General features: G+C 45.0%; 1 protein-coding gene across 4 annotated transcripts in view; it reads right to left on the bottom strand.

The window, feature by feature from the left end:
- The window catches only part of DLG2 (discs large MAGUK scaffold protein 2), an 835,907-nt gene that overhangs the window by 707,944 nt on the left and 108,003 nt on the right, over positions 1 to 19,960 (bottom strand). For all 4 annotated transcript variants that reach the window (XM_088668833.1, XM_088668834.1, XM_088668835.1 and 1 more), the window contains exon 5: positions 1,657 to 1,755. In XM_088668833.1, the coding sequence (XP_088524959.1) occupies positions 1,657 to 1,755 (99 nt within the window). The remainder of the gene's footprint in view (positions 1 to 1,656; positions 1,756 to 19,960) is intronic.

The following is a 19,960-nucleotide window of genomic DNA, read 5'->3' as shown; positions in this document are numbered from 1 at the left end:
CTGGCAGGCTGGAAGCCTATTATTTATTACAAAGTAGAACAGTAATGAAGAAAATTAACGATGTTAACCCATTTCTCCATTCAGCTTCACTGCTGAGCCGCGAACAGCTATAACTACCATTACTTTGTCAATACAAAACTAATCTCGCCTCCCAGAGCTTTCCGCCTTCTCCTCCAGTTACCTAGAAACTGAGCCATAATTTGCTATGGGGAGCAAACAGAGCCTTAAAACCAAAGAGGCAGCTGCAAAATGATACTGTCCCGTCAATTAATCTTCCCCCAGGGATGCCACTATTCTGTCTGCTACATAGAGAGGCAGCTCATACATACTACATAAGGGGTCAGCAACCTTTTCCAGCTGTGGGCCGGTCCACTGTCCCTCAGACCTTGTGGGGGACCAGACTATATTTTTTGGGGGGGATGAACGAATTCCTATGCCCCACAAATAACCCAGAGATGCATTTTAAATAAAAGGACACATTCTACTCATGTAAAAACACACTAATTCCTGGGCCGTCCGCGGGCCACATTGAGAAGGCGATTGGGCCGCATCTGGCCCCAGGGCCTTAGGTTGCCTACCCCTGTACTACCATACATCTATCAATGATCCCCTATGTCTTTTAAGGTGTTGCTTGTGGGACTACAGATGTAGCTGGACCCAAAATACCACCTCATAGCCAATAGTCAGAGGTTGTGGTGGTTGCTGTTGTTTGTTGTTGTTGTTGTTGTTGTTGTTGTTGTTGTTGTATTTATCTCCTTGCTCCCAGCTTGGGGTTCAAGGCAGCTTACGTGTACAGTCGTACCTTGGGTTACGAACACCTCGGGTTACGAACTCCGCAAACCCGGAAGTATTTTCGCTGCGCACACAGTCTGCACATGCACAAAGCGTGAATGGCACTTTGGTTTACGACCGTTTCGGGTTACGAACTGCGTCCCAGAACGGATCGTGTTCGTAACCCGAGGTACCACTGTAAATACATTGGTTATTTGATACAGAATAATTAAACCAAACTAGCTAAAACTGATAATCAAAACACATCTAGAAGCAGCAATTAAAATACAGTTTGCCCTGGAAGCAGCCCAATGGCCAGCATTGTCTGTACCTTAGTTTTCAAAGGCCCGTCTGAACAGGAAGGCCTTAGCCTGCCAGTGGAAAGGATAGCTAAGAGGGAGCCAGTCTTACCTCTTTGGGGAAGGAATTAAGCAGTATGGGAGCAGCCACAGAAAAGGCTCCCATATTGCTCTGCTTTCCATTGGAGCACATCAGCGAGCCTGAGAGGGGAGTCTTGGCATCGGGGCAGCCCAGGACCTCCAGACACACTGCCCAGGCTTGTGCCCCAGGGAGGGGAGGTGACTTCAGTGCTGCTCACACAGTGGTTTGGCTTCACCCCTGGAGGCAGACTCCATTGTCTCTCGGGACAGATGGAAGCCAACAGCAACAACAACAAAATTCACACCGTGCATGATTTCATACTCCTGTACCATATCTCCCCTTAGTTATATATTTTTTTTCCTGCCAGGTGTCTTCATGTATCCTTCCCTGTTTCTTTGTGCGGACAAATGCTGAGAAAGAGATGGCGTAGATACAGACAACTCTGGTCTGGCTCCTTTTCCACCACTACCATTGGGAGATCAAGTATATTGCAATCATTCTTACCTTTGCAGTTTTATCTATGGAATGATTATCAGAAGATTGGTTCCCTTTATCCTGGTTTTCTCTTGCTGCCCGTTGGTCTGGTCCATTTGAAGCTGCTGTCTAGAAACAGGGAGGAGGGGAGACATTTCAATAAAACGTTCACCAAGAAAGTAGTAGCACAAATATAGAATATATATCTGAGGCCCCTTCCAGGTGTCCTTATTATTACGCATTCATGCCCTGTACTCCCTTGCCTGGAAGTAAGTTCTGTTGACTTCAGCGGGGCTTACTTCTGAGTAGTCATGCATGGGATCGCACTATTAAAAGTGAAAACTGCTGAGAGACTTATGCTTTGAGCCTGGAAGGCTAACACACACACTATGTGCAACGGTCTGAGGACTTCACTGCCCTTGTTATATTTGAATAAGGGGCCCCTGACCATCAGGTCCAGTCGTGTCCGACTCTGGGGTTGCGGCGCTCATCTCGCTCTATAGGCCGAGGGAGCCGGCGTTTGTCCGCAGACAGCTTCCGGGTCATGTGGCCAGCATGACAAAGCTGCTTCTGGTGAACCAGAGCAGCACACAGAAACACCATTTACCTTCCCGCTGTAGCGGTACCTATTTATCTACTTGCACTTTGACGTGCTTTCGAACTGCTAGGTGGGCAGGAGCAGGGACCAAGCAACAGGAGCTCACCCCGTCACGGGGATTCGAACCGCCGACCTTCTGATCAGCAAGCCCTAGACTCTGTGGTTTAACCCACAGCGCCACCTGGGTCCCTTGTGCTATATTTGAATACATTTTTCATAAACAACAATTTTGGGTGAATACTTATCTGGAGATTTGCATGGCTTATATCGGCGTATGTGTTTAAATTAAGATGGGTATGTTGGTGGTTACTGTATTCTCGGTGTGAGCTGATGGGGGTTTTCATCCGTTCTCTCCGTTTTTCTTTTCTTTCTTTGTTATTAAGCCAGCACTTTGGGAGCAAACTTGGAGCCAGTGTAGATCTTTAAACACTGGCAAGGTGTTTGAAAGATTGGCAATGTCTACCTAGTCATATATCCATCTCTACCTTCTCCTGACATCTCTCACTTTTTTCCACCCGTTGTAAAGCATTCAGCTTGTGAAGACCTCCAGTATGTGTGATCCACCAGCGGTTTAAATGGCAGTGGTTGGCTAAATAATGATAATTTTCCTACATTCAATCAACACTATAGAACCAAGCGCTGGATGCATTTCAGTTGGCTTCCCCCTCGCTCCCAGCCGTAATGAAAAAGCAGCACAATCTGACATTGGAAATGGCACATTCTGACAACATTAACAGCTTCATACATTAAATAGCCCATAAAACTGCAGCAATATATTCAGATGGGCTCAGGAAGGTGCTTCTTAACCCCATATATACGATTAAGGAAGAGCTTAATCACAAATCACGCCAGCATAGGTTTTGCAACCATCCTTCACTTATATAACAGGAAATATTGATGTGCATTTATGAACAACGCATTTGTGAACAGCTTTGATGTTTGTTTGTTTGTTTGTTTGTTTTTACAATCAAGCGGTATAGAAATTTTAGGACTAGGACTATACCTGCCTGGGTGACCCCACTGCCTGGGATAAGGGGCAGATCTTCCCACGCTGTGTCCAGGATTCCTGTAAGGGCTTTATTTTTTATTTTTTTAACCTTCATAATTCTAAGGGAGACACTGACATTTAAGCCAGCCTTTTGTCTGGGGGGAAAAACCCTACGCGGCACTTGTGTATCTCAGCGGTGGGTTTGGTTTTCTTTGGCTTGGTGCATCACTAGTTGTCCAGGGATGTTCTAGTGTATTTTGCAAGGCCTCCCTAGAGGGTTTGCACCAAGCTTCAACAGGGCTGGCCTACCCATGAGGCAAAGTGAGGCAACTGCTTCCCACAGCAGGATCCACAGGGACAGTAGATCCCAATGCCGATCTTTGTTCCCCTCCCCTCCCCCCCCACACCTTATTCCTGGGTGTAGATTCCCCCCCTTCTTTCTTGGTGGGGAAGTGGCACTATTTTGTGGCTCACCTCCATTGCTAAAATGTCTTGGGGCTGGCCCAAGTCTTCAGAGTCCCCAGTATCACCCAGTACACGCTCCAAAGCTGAGTAGCCCTTCTGTAGCCTCGGCGCCCCTGCCCACGTCTGCTGTGACATCACAGCAAATCAACCAATGGCACCAAGAGAGATGGAGCATGTTAAAACATGCTTGAGCCTAGATAGCCATTGGCTGCTTGACCCACCTCCCTCAATACCTTTGGTCAGAACTGCAGCCATGAGACGCTGAAATAAAACATTCAGGACTCCAAAAGCATAGTAAGAGGGATAATGAGAATCCAGGAGTTGGAATGGTTGTAGCTGAGTGGTAGAGGACATGCCATGCATGCAAATGGTACCAAGTTCAATCCCCACCATTGCCAGGTAAGGGTGGGAAAGAGTTCTGTTTCAAAGCTTTGAACACCCTTATAGCTCACTGCAGATCAACTCCAGCCATCCTAGCCAATGGCCACCAGGTTCCTTAACACCAGGTTAAGGTAAGGTTACCAGATTTTTTTCAATGAATCCGGGGACAGTTTTCAACTTCAATGGGGCTGTATGGGGGATGGATAACGGGGACATCTGGTAACCTTAGGTTAAGGAAGTCTGGTATAAACAATACTGAGCTAGATGGACCAATACATAAAGAAGAGCCTGTTGGATCAGGCCAGTGAACCATCTAGTCCAGCTTCCTGTTCTCACAGTGGCCAACTAGATGCCAATGGCAAGCCTCCAAGCAGGGCCTGACTCCGCAGGAATCAGCTTCCTACATTTATAAAGCTTTCGCGCTGGATTATGGAGAAAGCTAGAGAGTTCCAGAAAAACGTCTACTTCTGCTTCATTGACTATGCAAAAGCCTTTGACTGTGTCGACCACAGCAAACTATGGCAAGTTCTTAAAGAAATGGGAGTGCCTGATCACCTCATCTGTCTCCTGAGAAATCTCTATGTGGGACAAGAAGCTACAGTTAAAACTGGATATGGAACAACTGATTGGTTCAAAATTGGGAAAGGAGTACGACAAGGTTGTATATTGTCTCCCTGCTTATTTAACTTATATGCAGAATTCATCATGCGAAAGGCTGGACTAGATGAATCCCAAGCCGGAATTAAGATTGCCGGAAGAAATATCAACAACCTCAGATATGCAGATGACACAACCTTGATGGCAGAAAGCGAGGAGGAATTAAAGAACCTTTTAATGAGGGTGAAAGAGGAGAGCGCAAAATATGGTCTGAAGCTCAACATCAAAAAAACCAAGATCATGGCCACTGGTCCCATCACCTCCTGGCAAATAGAAGGGGAAGAAATGGAGGCAGTGAGAGATTTTACTTTCTTGGGCTCCTTGATCACTGCAGATGGTGACAGCAGTCACGAAATTAAAAGACGCCTGCTTCTTGGGAGAAAAGCAATGACAAACCTAGACAGCATCTTAAAAAGCAGAGACATCACCTTGCCGACAAAGGTCCGTATAGTTAAAGCTATGGTTTTCCCAGTAGTGATGTATGGAAGTGAGAGCTGGACCATAAAGAAGGCTGATTGCCGAAGAATTGATGCTTTTGAATTATGGTGCTGGAGGAGACTCTTGAGAGTCCCATGGACTGCTAGAAGATCAAACCTATCCATTCTTAAGGAAATCAGCCCTGAGTGCTCCCTGGAAGGACAGATCGTGAAGCTGAGGCTCCAATACTTTGGCCACCTCATGAGAAGAGAAGAATCCTTGGAAAAGACCCTGATGTTGGGAAAGATTGAGGGCACTAGGAGAAGGGGACGACAGAGGACAAGATGGTTGGACAGTGTTCTCGAAGCTACGAACATGAGTTTGACCAAACTGCGGGAGGCAGTGCAAGACAGGAGTGCCTGGCGTGCTATGGTCCATGGGGTCACGAAGAGTCGGACACGACTAAACGACTAAACAACAACAACAACAATTGTTTTCTGTGGCCGTTTCCATGCTGTAATTGAATTGCATTATTACGCTGTTGACTTTAAATCGCAAACCCAATTGACCTTATTTAAATAAAGATGTGGGTGGCGCTGTGGCTTAAACCACAGAGCCTAAGGCTTGCCAATCAGAAGGTCGGCGGTTCGAATCCCCGCGACGGGGTGAGCTCCCGTTGCTCGGTCCCTGCTCCTGCCAACCTAGCAGTTCAAAAGCACGTCAAACTACAAGTAGATAAATAGGTACCGCTACAGCGGGAGGGTAAATGGTGTTTCCGTGTGCTGCTCTGGTTCGCCAGAAGTGGCTTTGTCATGCTGGCCACATGACCTGGAAGCTGTACACCAGCTCCCTCGGCCAATAACGCGAGATGAGCGCTGAAACCCCAGAGTCGGTCAGGACTGGACCTAATGGTCAGGGGTCCCTTTACCTTTAAATAAAGCAATGAAATCAAAAGCTGTAACACCGTAAGTGGGTGTGCACTGTCTTTGACACGGGTTGTACCTCCACCGCTAGCTTTGACACCTCACCCAGCATAAGATGAGATCAGGCCTGCTGGATCAGGCCAAACCCCCATCAAGTTCAGCATCTTGTTATCGCAGATGCCAATGGGAAGCCTGAAAGAGAGACAAATGGGCTGATGCAGAAGAAGGCAGCTTTCCTAAGCAGAGTTTCATAAATTGATGTCAAGACACAGTAATAAGAAACCTGCAAAACAAATGTCAAAACAAATGTTTGCAGTTCCAAATCCCCCCAACAAGTCACATGAAGCCACAGGGAGCTACCTTTTATGTGACTGATATTTACTTAAGAAGACTTCCCTTCAGTTCTTTTATTTGCTAATTAGATGGGGGTACTATTAAGACTGGCATTTTCAACAAGCTTTGGTAAGCCAAGAACCTATACAGGCAAAAAACCGAGCTGAGAACTGTATACAGTGGTACCTCTACTTACGAATAACTCTACTTACGAATGTTTCTACTTACGAATGGAGCTCTGTCCGTCATCTTGGATGCGGTTTAGATAGGATTTTTTTCTACTTACAAATTTTTAGATAGGGTTGCTTCGACTTACACATTTTTTCTCCCAATGCATTCCTATGGGATCCGACTTACAAATTTTTTCGACTTACAAATGTGTGTTCGGAACGCATTAAATTCGTAAGTAGAGGTACCACTGTATGTAGAACCCCTGGATTGTGGTTAGTGAGACTAGGCTTACCGTTGCAGAAGCCATGCTAGTTCTGCTTCAGCAAGGCTTGTTCTTCAGTATGCTTGGCAATTGTATAATTAACAATAGTTTCCACCGGTTTTCCTTGAACAGACATTAAATTAACCAGTCTGTAGTTTCCTGGATCCCCTTCATGGATCAATGCCTTGTCGTGGCGAAGGGGCTTGAATAACTCAGAGAAGCTATGAGCTATGCCATGCAGGGCCACCCAAGATGGACAGGTCATAGTGGAGAGTTTTGACTAAACGTGATCCACCTGGAGAAGGAACTGGCAAGCCACTCCAGTATCCCTGCCAAGAAAACTCCATGGACAAAGACAACAGGCATATAAAAGTTATGACGCTGGAAGATGAGCCCCTCAGGTCGGAAGGCGTCCAACATGCTACTGAGGAAGAGCGGAGGACAAGTACAAGTAGATTCAGAGCTGATGAAGCGGCTGGGCCAAAGCCGAAAGGACGCTCAGTTGCGGATATGCCTGGAAGCGAAAGGAAAGTCCGATGCTGTAAAGAAAAATATTGCATAGGAACCTGGAATGTAAGAACCATGAGTGGAGGTAAGCTGGATGTGGTCAAAAATGAGATGACAAGAATAAATATCGACATCCTGGGCATCAGTGAACTAAAATGGAAGGGAATGGGCGAATTCAGTTCGGGTGACTATCATATCTACTACTGTGGGCAAGAATCCCGTAGTAGAAATGGAGTGGCCCTCATAGTCAACAAAAGAGTGGCAAAAGCTGTAATGGGATGCAATCTCAAAAATGACAGAATGATCTCGATACGAATCCAAGGCAGACCTTTTAACATCACAGTAATCCAAGTTTATGCACCAACTACCGGTGCTGAAGAAAGTGAAATTGACCAATTCTATGAAGACCTACAACACCTTCTAGAAATGACACCAAAGAAGGATGTTCTTCTCATTACAGGGGATTGGAATGCTAAAGTAGGGAATCAAGAGATAAAAGGAACAACTGGCAAGTTTGGCCTGGGAGTTCAAAATGAAGCAGGGCAAAGGCTAATAGAGTTCTGTCAAGAGAACAAGCTGGTCATCACAAACACTCTCTTCCAACAACACAAGAGAAGACTCTACACATGGATATCACCAAATGGGCAGCATCGAAATCAGATTGATTATATTCTCTGCAGCCAAAGATGGAGAAGCTCTATACAGTCAGCAAAAACAAGACCTGGAGCTGACTGTAACTCAGATCATCAGCTTCTTATAGCAAAATTCCAGCTTAAACTGAAGAAAGTAGGAAAAACCACTGGGCCAGTAAGATACAATCTGGATCAAATCCCTTATGAATACACAGTGGAAGTGAGGAACAGGTTTAAGGATTTAGATTTGGTGGTCAGAGTGCCTGAAGAACTATGGATGGAGGCTCGTAACATTATACAGGAGGCAGCAACGAAAACCATCCCAAGGAAAAGGAAATGCAAGAAAGCAAAATGGCTATCCAACGAGGCCTTACAAATAGCGGAGGAGAGGAGGCAAGCAAAATGCAAGGGAGATAGGGAAAGATACAGGAAACTGAATGCAGATTTCCAAAAAACAGCAAGGAGAGACAAGAGGGTCTTCTTAAATGAGCAATGCAAAGAAATAGAGGAAAACAATAGAATGGGGAAAACCAGAGATCTGTTCAAGAAAATTGGAGATATGAAAGGAGCATTTCGTACAAAGATTACCATAATCAAGGACAAAAGTGGTAAGGACCTAACAGAAGCAGAAGACATCAAGAAGAGGTGGCAAGAATACACAGAGGAATTATACCAGAAAGATATGGAGGTCTCGTACACCCCAGGTAGTGTGGTTGCTGACCTTGAGCCAGACATCTTGGAGAGTGAAGTCAAATGGGCCTTAGAAAGCACTGCTAATAACAAGGCCAGTGGAAGTGATGATATTCCAGCTGAACTATTTAAAATCTTAAAAGATGATGCTGTTAAGGTGCTACACCCAATATGCCAGCAAGTTTGGAAAACTCAGCAATGGCCAGAGGATTGGAGAAGATCAGTCTACATCCCAATTCCAAAGAAGGGCAGTGCCAAAGAATGCTCCAACTACCGCACAATTGCGCTCATTTCACACGCTAGCAAGGTTATGCTTAAAATTCTACAAGGCAGACTTAGGCAGTATGTGGATCGAGAACTCCCAGAAGTGCAAGCTGGATTTCGAAAGGGCAGAGGAACCAGAGACCAAATAGCAAACATGCGCTGGATTATGGAGAAAGCTAGAGAGTTCCAGAAAAACGTCTACTTCTGCTTCATTGACTATGCAAAAGCCTTTGACTGTGTCGACCACAGCAAACTATGGCAAGTTCTTAAAGAAATGGGAGTGCCTGATCACCTCATCTGTCTCCTGAGAAATCTCTATGTGGGACAAGAAGCTACAGTTAGAACTGGATATGGAACAACTGATTGGTTCAAAATTGGGAAAGGAGTACGACAAGGTTGTATATTGTCTCCCTGCTTATTTAACTTATATGCAGAATTCATCATGCGAAAGGCTGGACTAGATGAATCCCAAGCCGGAATTAAGATTGCCGGAAGAAATATCAACAACCTCAGATATGCAGATGACACAACCTTGATGGCAGAAAGTGAGGAGGAATTAAAGAACCTTTTAATGAGGGTGAAAGAGGAGAGCGCAAAATATGGTCTGAAGCTCAACATCAAAAAAACCAAGATCATGGCCACTGGTCCCATCACCTCCTGGCAAATAGAAGGGGAAGAAATGGAGGCAGTGAGAGATTTTACTTTCTTGGGCTCCTTGATCACTGCAGATGGTGACAGCAGTCACGAAATTAAAAGACGCCTGCTTCTTGGGAGAAAAGCAATGACAAACCTAGACAGCATCTTAAAAAGCAGAGACATCACCTTGCCGACAAAGGTCCGTATAGTTAAAGCTATGGTTTTCCCAGTAGTGATATATGGAAGTGAGAGCTGGACCATAAAGAAGGCTGATTGCCGAAGAATTGATGCTTTTGAATTATGGTGCTGGAGGAGACTCTTGAGAGTCCCATGGACTGCTAGAAGATCAAACCTATCCATTCTTAAGGAAATCAGCCCTGAGTGCTCCCTGGAAGGACAGATCGTGAAGCTGAGGCTCCAATACTTTGGCCACCTCATGAGAAGAGAAGAATCCTTGGAAAAGACCCTGATGTTGGGAAAGATGGAGGGCACAAGGAGAAGGGGACGACAGAGGACAAGATGGTTGGACAGTGTTCTCGAAGCTACGAACATGAGTTTGACCAAACTGCGGGAGGCAGTGCAAGACAGGAGTGCCTGGCGTGCTATGGTCCATGGGGTCACGAAGAGTCGGACACGACTAAACGACTAAACAACAACAAGTTTCCTGGATCCTGCTAGATCCCTTTTTTTAAAAAATGGTGTTGACAGCCTTCCAGACCTTGGATATGGAGGCTGAACTTAAGGATGTAACATATTTTTGTTAGAAGATCAGCAATTTCAAATCCAAGTTCTTTTTTTTAAAAAAAATTGTGAGATGGTATACCAGCTGCTGGAAATCAGAAGTGGAAGAAGAGAAGAAAAGAAAAGAAAAGAAAAGAGAAGAAAAAAAGAAAAGAAGAAGAAGAAGAAGAAGAAGAAGAAGAAGAAGAAGAAGAAGAAGAAGAAGAAGAAGAAGAAGAAGAAGAAGAAGAAGAACCGCTTTATCACTACTCGAAGGAGTCTCAAAGCAGCTAACATTCTCCTTTCCCTTCCTCCTCCACAACAAACACTCTGTGAGGTGAGTGGGGCTGAGAGACTTCAAAGCAGTGTGACTAGCCCAAGGTCACCCAGCAGCTGCATGTGGAGGAGTGGGGAATCAAACCTGGTTCACCGGATTACAAGTCTACCGCTCTTAACCACTACACCAAACTGGCTCTGGAGAGTGTTATTGCACAGGTCTTGCTTGTGAGCTTCCTACAGGCATCTGATTGGCCATTGTGAGAACAGGATGCTGGATTTCATGGATATTTGGCACAATCTAGCAGGGCTCTTCTTAAATTCTTAAATTTAATTCAAGGTAATCACAGTGACAGGCATCAATTTAAAATGTGCATATATTTATTGGAACAGCATGGTTTTTACCGACTTCTATGAAACATTTTGATCCTTTCAGCAGTCTATAAAATGGGTTTCTCTGGTATACTGGCACGTCCTGGTGACAACAGGAATCTGTCAATTAATCTCTCATACTGATAATCAAAGGCTCCTAGGAGCACATGATGCTGGGAGATATTGACTTTTATTAAATTAACTGCCTGGAAAATAAACGCTGCTCCAATCATTAAAGCATTTAAAGAGCTACAGGGGAAAGTGCAAAATACATAACCACATGCGCCCAAGTCGCTAATTTCACAGAATATTAATGTAAATTAATTAATTAAGCAGATGTACAGCGACCACATGGCCTCCTGGGATGAACACAGAACACTGGGGAAGATGTGAATGCAAGAAAAACAGTGAGTCACTCGCCTGTGTATAAGGTTACAGGCTGGAAATGATCAATGGGAAGAAAAATATGCTTGGTTTAAGCATAATTCGCTTTCTGTAAGTGACAAATTCTGGCTTGGCGTGGACAGAGAGAGGTGAGTGTGCGGGTTCCAGAGAAAGAAATATTCAGAAACATTAATCTGTCTCTTTTCCCTCCCTCTGCCACACTCTTTTCTGAAGAAATTAGACTGCAGTTTCCAGTATGTGGAAGACAGCCCTGGGTCTTTTGACCTTTTAGTTCTCTCTTCCCTCCTAGAAAACCACGCAAGACACTCTTCATTTAAAGTTTAAAGAACATATAACTTTTACTTAGTGTGCCTGCAGTTTCAGATTAAATGTATTTACAAGGTAGGTGGGTGTTTCTTTTCGTTCGGACCCTCCAAGTGTCCCTATTTTCCAGGGACAGTCCCGGATTTACAGAAGCCGTCCCAGTTTCTGATTTGATTCCAGAATGTCCCGGTTTTCGTCCCTATTCTCATCTGAGAAATGTTGGAGGGTATGGAGTTATGCTCCCCACCGAGCCAAGGAGACAAGTAACTATACAACCTTTAGAAGACACCTGAAGGCAGCCCTGTATAGGGAAGGTTTTTTTAAAAAAAAAGGTTTAATGTTTTATTATGCTTTTATATACCGTATTTTTCCATGTATAAGACGCCCCCATGTATAAGACAACCCCTATTTTTTTGAGCCCAAAATTAAGAAATAATTAATTGCAACATTCCGTGTATAAGACGACCCCTAATTTTAAACTTTAAAAATTGGGGGGGAAATATAGTCTTATACATGGAAAAATAAAGTATGTTGGAAGCCGCCCAGAGTGGCTGGGGCAACCCAGTCAAGTGGGCTGGGTATAAATAATAAAATTATTATTATGATTATTATTAGCCCATTAAATCAAGTCCCACCCTCTGGGGCAGCAGAACACAAGTTTCTGCCTCCTTTTAAATAAGATACAGTGGTGCCTCGCTAGACGAATTTAATTCGTTCCACGGGTCTTTTCTTATAACGAAAAAATTCATCTAGCGAATCCCATAGGAATGCATTGAGGTTTTTTGAATTTTTTTTTGCCCATAGGAACGCATTAATTGAATTTCAATGCATTCCTATGGGAAACCGCAATTCGCTAGACGAAAGCGAATTCATCTAGCGAGGCAACCTCCGCTAGAAAAAACCTTTCGTTAAGCGAAAATTTCGTTAAGCAGGGCATTCGTTAAGCGAGGCACCACTGTACTTGAGGAGAAACCTGGGACCTTCAGATTGCCAAGCATGTGCAGTACCGCTAAGCTACAGTGTGTCCCTTCGCCAGATGAAATACACTGCGAGAAGTGAGGTTACAGGGAACCAGGCAGAGGGCCTTCTCGGTAGTGGCACCCACCCTGTGGAACGCCCTCCCGTCAGATGTCAAGCAAATAAACAACTATCTGACTTTTAGAAGACATCTGAAGGCAGCCTTGTTTTTGGGAAGTTTGTAATGTTTGAAGTTTTATTCTATTTTTAGTCCATAGGTGCCAACACCCAGATTGAAAAATCCGGGCTCGGCAGCAGGGCGGCAGCGGAAGTCGCGCTGCGGCTATTTTGGAACTGGGCAGAGCGACACAGGAAGTTGCTTCTATGCATGCTCTGCCCATTTCCAAAATGGCCACAGCGCCGGAAGTCGCGATGCGGCCATTTTGGAACTGGGCAGAGCAGCACTGGAAGTCGTTTCTACGCATGCTCTGCCCATTTCCAAAATGGCCACAGTGCCAGAAATTGCTTCTGTGCATGTCCAGAGACTCCAGAGACGCACAGAAGGAGCCTCCCCGGGCCGGTAGGAATCCGGGGGATTTACGGGGTTTTTTAAAATCCGGGCTGCCAGAAGGAAACGGCTGGGAAAACGGGGGTTTCCTGGGGAATACGGGAGACTTGGCATGTTTTAGTCCTCTGATGGGAGCCGCCCAGAGTGGCTGGGGAAACCCAGTCAGATGGGCGGAGTATAAATAATTGTTGTTGTTGTTGTTGTTGTTGTTGTTGTTGTTGTTGTTGTGTTTCTGTCTAGTTTCAGCCCAGAGACCTCATCTCACATATGCAATAACCTTTCAATTACAGAAACTGTATCTTGATGGCCATCACTGTTCTGCCATAACTCCCAAGTTATGCTGTGAAAGTTTTGATTCCACCATCCCAAAAGGCCTTTCAGCACATCAGGCAAAGGGTGGTGGGTTTACAGGAATGAAGATAATGGATGAGGGTGTATCATGGTAAAAAAAAGAAGAAGATGATGATGAATGGTATGCAAGAAAGTCCATCTTAAGATCTGTTCCTCCTAAGCAAAACAGATATTATTAAACAAATCCCTTAAAGTCCAGAGGAAAAACAAAGGCAATTTGAGGCTCAGCTATGGCTTAATGGGTGTTCTTTGGTTCTATGGCAACAGCATACTGCAGAAACGAAATTGCATTTACGACAAGAGGGCAAATCAAGTGTAAAGGATCATGGAGAAAGGATCATAGCTAGAAATATTGTCCTGCCATTATAGGCTGCCCCCGTGGGGGTTAGTCCAGATTTGCAAGAGGGTAAACAGTACCCAGCCTCTATCAGTACAAATGTAAGAAAGCAAAGCCCTTAACCAAGCCTAAGTAACAGGAAAGAAAATGATTTTTTTGGGGGGGGGGGAGTAATTAGAAATAGTGAGTACAGTATAGCTAATGATTTTAGACTGGATGCTATTGGGGCAATACTCTAATTAGTAAAGACAATGTTTGTATTTCTTGGTTAGATCATGCTTTTTGAGCCTGGGTACATAAATCACGGCCTACTTACGCCAATAACAACTTGATAACCCTTTTCCTCTTGTCATTTTTCATCACATCATCCCCCCCCCCCCCGCTTCCGCCTCCATCCTCCTGTGTAGCCAGCAATCTTGTTGCTATGATAGGGCATTTCATAACTTACTTTTGGTGTTTGCTAGCTTCACAGTAGATCCGGGGTGGTCAATTTTTTTCTAGATGGTTTGGACAACAGCCTTCTAGATGGTTTGGACAACATCCGCGATCCTTGATCATTGTCCATACTGGCTGTGGCTTATGGGGGTTGTAGTCTGCAATGGAGGGCAGCACATGGCGTCCGTGGGTATTGTATACCCATGTGGCACCATAGGCTTAGCTATTGTAATGAAATGTGGGGCCCTTGGGGGGGTCAAAGGAGAGTGCATGATGAACAATCCACCTCAACAACACTGATGGGTGCAACTGCTTGGTTAGGAATATGGTTTGTTTTTTCCCAGCTCATAATGCGCACTGTATTCCGAATTGAGCATCCTTGAGCATTTACAGCTCAGATAAACTGTAGAATTTTGGTCCATTTGGCTCCAGTTTTATCCTATTAGCGTGGGTACTAAATTACTAACGTATTGGCCACTAGACTGGTCATTTTTCCAATTCACATCATTACGGACCAGATAGTTATAGCTCGGGTCCTGTGAAATTCATCTGCCCCAGGTGCAACAAAACATGTCTCTCACGTCTCTATAGCCACAGCTGGCGCTGTATCCTTCCAACAGCTTGACCTCACCCCCAGAGGCACTTTCCTCCATTGTTTCTCGAGGCAGACAGATGCATATCACCAAACATATCACAGAAACAGCTCACTGTAGTTATTTCACTGCTCATAAACGTAACCTGCAGTCGGATTCCCAAGTGTTTCCTTTGAAATACTTCTATGGTTGCATTAAAATCCGATACATCTAATGTGGCAGTGAATGGAACATCTTCTAAATATTATCACCTTTACTGTGGCACTCAACAGGGCTGTTCTTTCTCTCTCTTCCCATTTATTTGAGAAATGGAAGCTATAGCTGCAGGGATTAGATCAGATCCAGCGATTATGGGAGCAGAGATAAAGCAGAACACATCGCGACGCACGGACAGTGCCGTATTGAAATTGTCTCCTTGGTGAAATTGCCTATTGAGGGGAGGCCGTACTTTGCATGCAAAAGGTTCCAGGTTTAATTCCAAGCATGTCCAGCTACGAAACACTGAAGAGCCAATGCAGATCTGGGGCTGGGCTGATAGAAGATGTAGCCAGAAACATCTAGGAGGCACCAGGTTGGGGAAGCCTGGTGTAGATAACACTGAATCTGATGGGCTTTTGTCTTCTCTTTTTGCTTTTTAATGGATTTTGCAGCTTCAATTGAAATTCTGTCCCCACTATCCTGAGACTGACATGATCATAGAATCATAGAGTTGGAAGAGACTACAAGGGCCATCCAGTCCAACCCCCTGCCAAGCAGGAAATACCATCAAAGCATTCCTGACAGATGGCTGTCAAGCCTCCACTTAAAGACCTCCAAAGAAGGAGACTCCACCACACTCCTTGGCAGCAAATTCCACTGTCGAACAGCTCTTACTGTCAGGAAGTTCTTCCAAATGTTTAGGTGGAATCTTCTTTCTTGTAGCTTGAATCCACTGCTCCGTGTCCGCTTCTCTGGGGCAGCAGAAAACAACCTTTCACCCTCTTCTATATGACATCCTTTTATATATTTGAACATGGCTATCATATCACCCCTTAACCTTCTCTTCTCCAGGGTTGATGGAGAGTGGGTTTCAAATAAGCATGAGACAGCTTCCTGCTCCAGGTTTCGTTGATTCCAAAACTAACATACATTCATTGAGAAAATGCATACTGTGCCCTTCCCCCCAACCCCGTGTTGGTTTGGTTTTTTTCCATTCCATTTCATTTTTTCATTTCACCCTGGAATGTTTACAGCCAATTAAAAATTATAAAATCATTTTAATAATTAAAGAACCTTATATACCAATTAGCAAATATACTCTGCTTTAATGAACTATTTAAATCAGTTACAGCAGTCTTTTAAAAAAATGACCTGTTTATATCCGTGTTTAGAGAAATGGCCTTTTCAGATTGTTTACTCTCAAATTAAATATTTCATTATCTGTAAGAACTGCGGATATCAGCAAAATGGAGCAGGTAATTTAGAGATATTACAAAAGATAAAGTTGGCAAGTGGTGTGGATTTAATTAGGCAGTGATCATTGCAGTTTTTAATATGGGCTTATATTAATGCCATAAAAATTACAGTCTTGCAATTTCATAGTGTACTTTACATGACCGTTGACATATTTTTTTAGACCTTGTATATATTTTGTTGAGTTTGATCAGGTTTGTTTAGGGCATTTATTTGAGGTCGTAAAGCGTTATATGCATCATGGGGTAACTGTGCCCTTGAAGGACCAGGTGCGCAGCCTGGGAGTCCATGGAGGCGCAGGTCAATTCTGTGTCCAGGGCAGCTGTTTATCAGCTCCATCTGGTACGCAGGCTGAGACCCTACCTGCCCGCGGACTGTCTCGCCAGAGTGGTGCATGCTCTAGTTATCTCCAGCTTGGACTACTGCAATGCGCTCTACGTGGGGCTACCTTTGAAGGTGACCCGGAAACTACAACTAACCCAGAATGCGGCAGCTAGACTGGTGACTGGGAGCGGCCGCCGAGACCACATAACACCGGTCCTAAAAGACCTACATTGGCTCCCAATACGTTTCCGAGCACAATTCAAAGTGTTGGTGCTGACCTTTAAAGCCCTAAATGGCCTCGGTCCAGTATACCTGAAGGAGCGTCTCCTCCCCCATCGTTCTGCCCGGACACTGAGGTCCAGCACCGAGGGCCTTCTGGCGGTTCCCTCGCTATGAGAAGCCAAGTTACAGGGAACCAGGCAGAGGGCCTTCTCGGTAGTGGCACCCACCCTGTGGAATGCCCTCCCACTAGAGGTCAAAGAGAACAACAACTACCAGACCTTTAGAAGGCATCTTAAGGCAGCCCTGTTCAGGGAAGCTTTTAATGTCTGATGGATTTCTGGTTTTTGATATTTTGTTGGAAGCCGCCCAGAGTGGCTGGGGGAACCCGGCCAGATAGGTGAGGTATAAATAATAAATTATTATTATTATTATTATTATTATTATTATTATTCTGCTTTATCATGTCCTCCCTCAAAGAGGGCATGTGTTGCGGTGGGACCTGGCAACTGAACCTTGTGTTGTGGGTGGGTTCGATTGGATAGCCACAACACCCTATTGGTAGGTCCCTTGATGCTGGGTTGAATCAGGTCAATGGGACGCTAGCCAAACTGATCAAGGAACCTATATATGCCCATGCACGTGACTCAGAGCTTCCTCTTTTGGTCAGTGCATCGGAACACCCGCCCACCTTTCCCTATTTTTAGGGCTTGCACACTTGACTTTATTATGCCGCCGTGTGTCATCTGTCGTTGGGACAGGGGCATGGCAGGAATTTTCCCCACTTGGCTAATTGGCTGGTGCCATTTGGGTTTCACCTGCCGCGTAGCAAATCGTCACAACTTGTAAGGTTGCGAATAGGCTCTGGTTCAGGTGATAGGGATGGGGGAATGCTCTCGCCATCCCTATGTGAAGGGTATTCTGTTAAAGGAATCCAGGGACCCAATGGTTTGGTCAACCCTGCGAGGGGTTGTGCCCTTGCCTGAGTCCAGGGGGACATCTGGGTGGTGGACATAGCATGTCCCTGGCTTTCCGCCATTCCAGGTGTTCACCCTAGGCTGACCTATGCTGGTGCCCTGGGTCAGCGCTACCTGCAACGGTGCAGGGAGCTAGTCAGACCAGAGCCTATGCTACCACTCACCTGATGTAATCAATAAAGATGTGGCCTAAATTCTGCCAAAAACCAAACCAAAAATTTGAGTCTTGTCTGATTTTATTTATAGGGTTTAAACACACAAATAACTTTATTACGTACTGTACTCTCATTCTTCATTACTATCCCCAGTGGCTGGTATTTCAGAAGCACAAAACCTCTGTTACTGGAAGCAGAATACAGCCATTATGGCTGGTGGCCAATGATAGCTTTAATCCTCCATGAATTTTCCTAAGCTTCTGCTAAAGCCAACCCCAAGTCGGTGGCCATCACTGGTAGCAAACACTTTAGTTCAATAGTAAAATAATGCTGAAAACTTTAAAAATAATTCCAAGCAAGGCCAATCGTATTGCAAGGCATTTCCTGCCTGGTGAGTGGGGGCGGTGGCAACCAGCTACCCAGTTTTTCCTCCTCAGCAGCCCCGCCGCCGCCGCCGCCATTCCCATTCTCCTGAAAGAAGTGACAATGTTTGCTTGTTGGTGGCCTGAGCTGAAAGGTTGTCTCATGTATTTGTCTTCTCAACTTCTCCCAACATGCCACAGACAGTGTAGTTGGCAATAAAGATTATCATTATGATCACATGTGTGTTTTACACACACAAATTCAATTTCACATACTTGGCTGCAGCTCTATTTGAGATCCATTCCAGGATTTTTTTTCTGCCTGTCTCTCTCTGTGTGTCCACCTCTCTCCTTCTCCCTTCCACAGGTTGCTCACATGTGGAGGAGTGAGGGGAGGCAACAGAGACATGAGGGAGCTGGCCAAAAAAGGATAATCTTGGTTCAATGTGATCTTTAGGCATGACCCTAGGAACCGAACACCTGCACATGATGTGATTTGCCTGTAAGGTAAAGGTAAAGGGACCCCTGACCATTAGGTCCAGTCGTGACCGACTCTGAGGTTGCGCGCTCATCTCGCATTATTGGCCGAGGGAGCCGGCGTATAGCTTCCAGGTCATGTGGCCAGCATGACAAAGCCGCTTCTGGCAAACCAGAGCAGCACATGGAAACACCGTTTACCTTCCCGCTGTAGCGGTTCCTATTTATCTACTTGCACTTTGACGTGCTTTCGAACTGCTAGGTTGGCAGGAGCTGGGACCAAGCAATGGGAGCTCACCCCGTAACAGGGATTCGAACCGCCGACCTTCTGATCAGCAAGCCCTAGGCTCAGTGGTTTAACCACAGCGCCACCTGGGTCCCACCTTGCCTGTATGATGATGATTATAAAATTTATTTCCTGCCTTTCACCAGCTGGCCCCATGGGGGGGGGGGGGTTATAACAAAATGCAAGGGAAAATTAAGTTCCAAAACTATCAGATTTCCACTTCCTGAAACAATGTGCCATTTCCTGAAATCAAAATGCAACTATCCTTTAAAATACAGCAACGCCATGTTGTTGTTGTTGTTGTTTAGTCTTTTAGTCATGTCTGACTCTTCGTGACCCCATGGACCATAGCACGCCAGGCACTCCTGTCTTCCACTGCCTCCTGCAGTTTGGTCAAACTCATGTTGGTAGCTTCGAGAACACTGTCCAACCATCTCGTCCTCTGTCATCCCCTTCTCCAGCAACGCCATACTCCAACTCAAAAAAAAAAATATTGTGCTCCAAAAATGCATTATATTACAGGTGCAGGCACAAAAAATGAAAATAACACCCCCAAACCATTATGTTAGGGGAAAGTGCTTGCAAACCAAAAATGTGTACTAGGAAAAAATTGCGGGGGGGGGGGAATGTGCATGCACTGAAATGGACTTTGGGGAGGACTTTGAAAAAGTTCTGCACAATAATGCAGAAATGTGGCAAACCGAACTTAAAATTGTAAGAAGGCAAAATGAGAAACCGAAAGACAGATTCAGCCATCCCAAGTTGGGAAAGACCCCCGACGGAGTGAGCACGAAGTAACATAGGTAAGCCAGGCCACGCACTAAAGCATGCATTGCTCTGT

The sequence above is a fragment of the Zootoca vivipara genome, chromosome 4, assembly GCF_965207765.1.
Source record: "Zootoca vivipara chromosome 4, rZooViv2.hap1.1, whole genome shotgun sequence".
NCBI classification, from domain to species: domain Eukaryota; kingdom Metazoa; phylum Chordata; class Lepidosauria; order Squamata; family Lacertidae; genus Zootoca; species Zootoca vivipara.
Note: the sequence above shows the minus strand (reverse complement) of the source record. Positions and strands in the feature narration are given on the sequence as shown.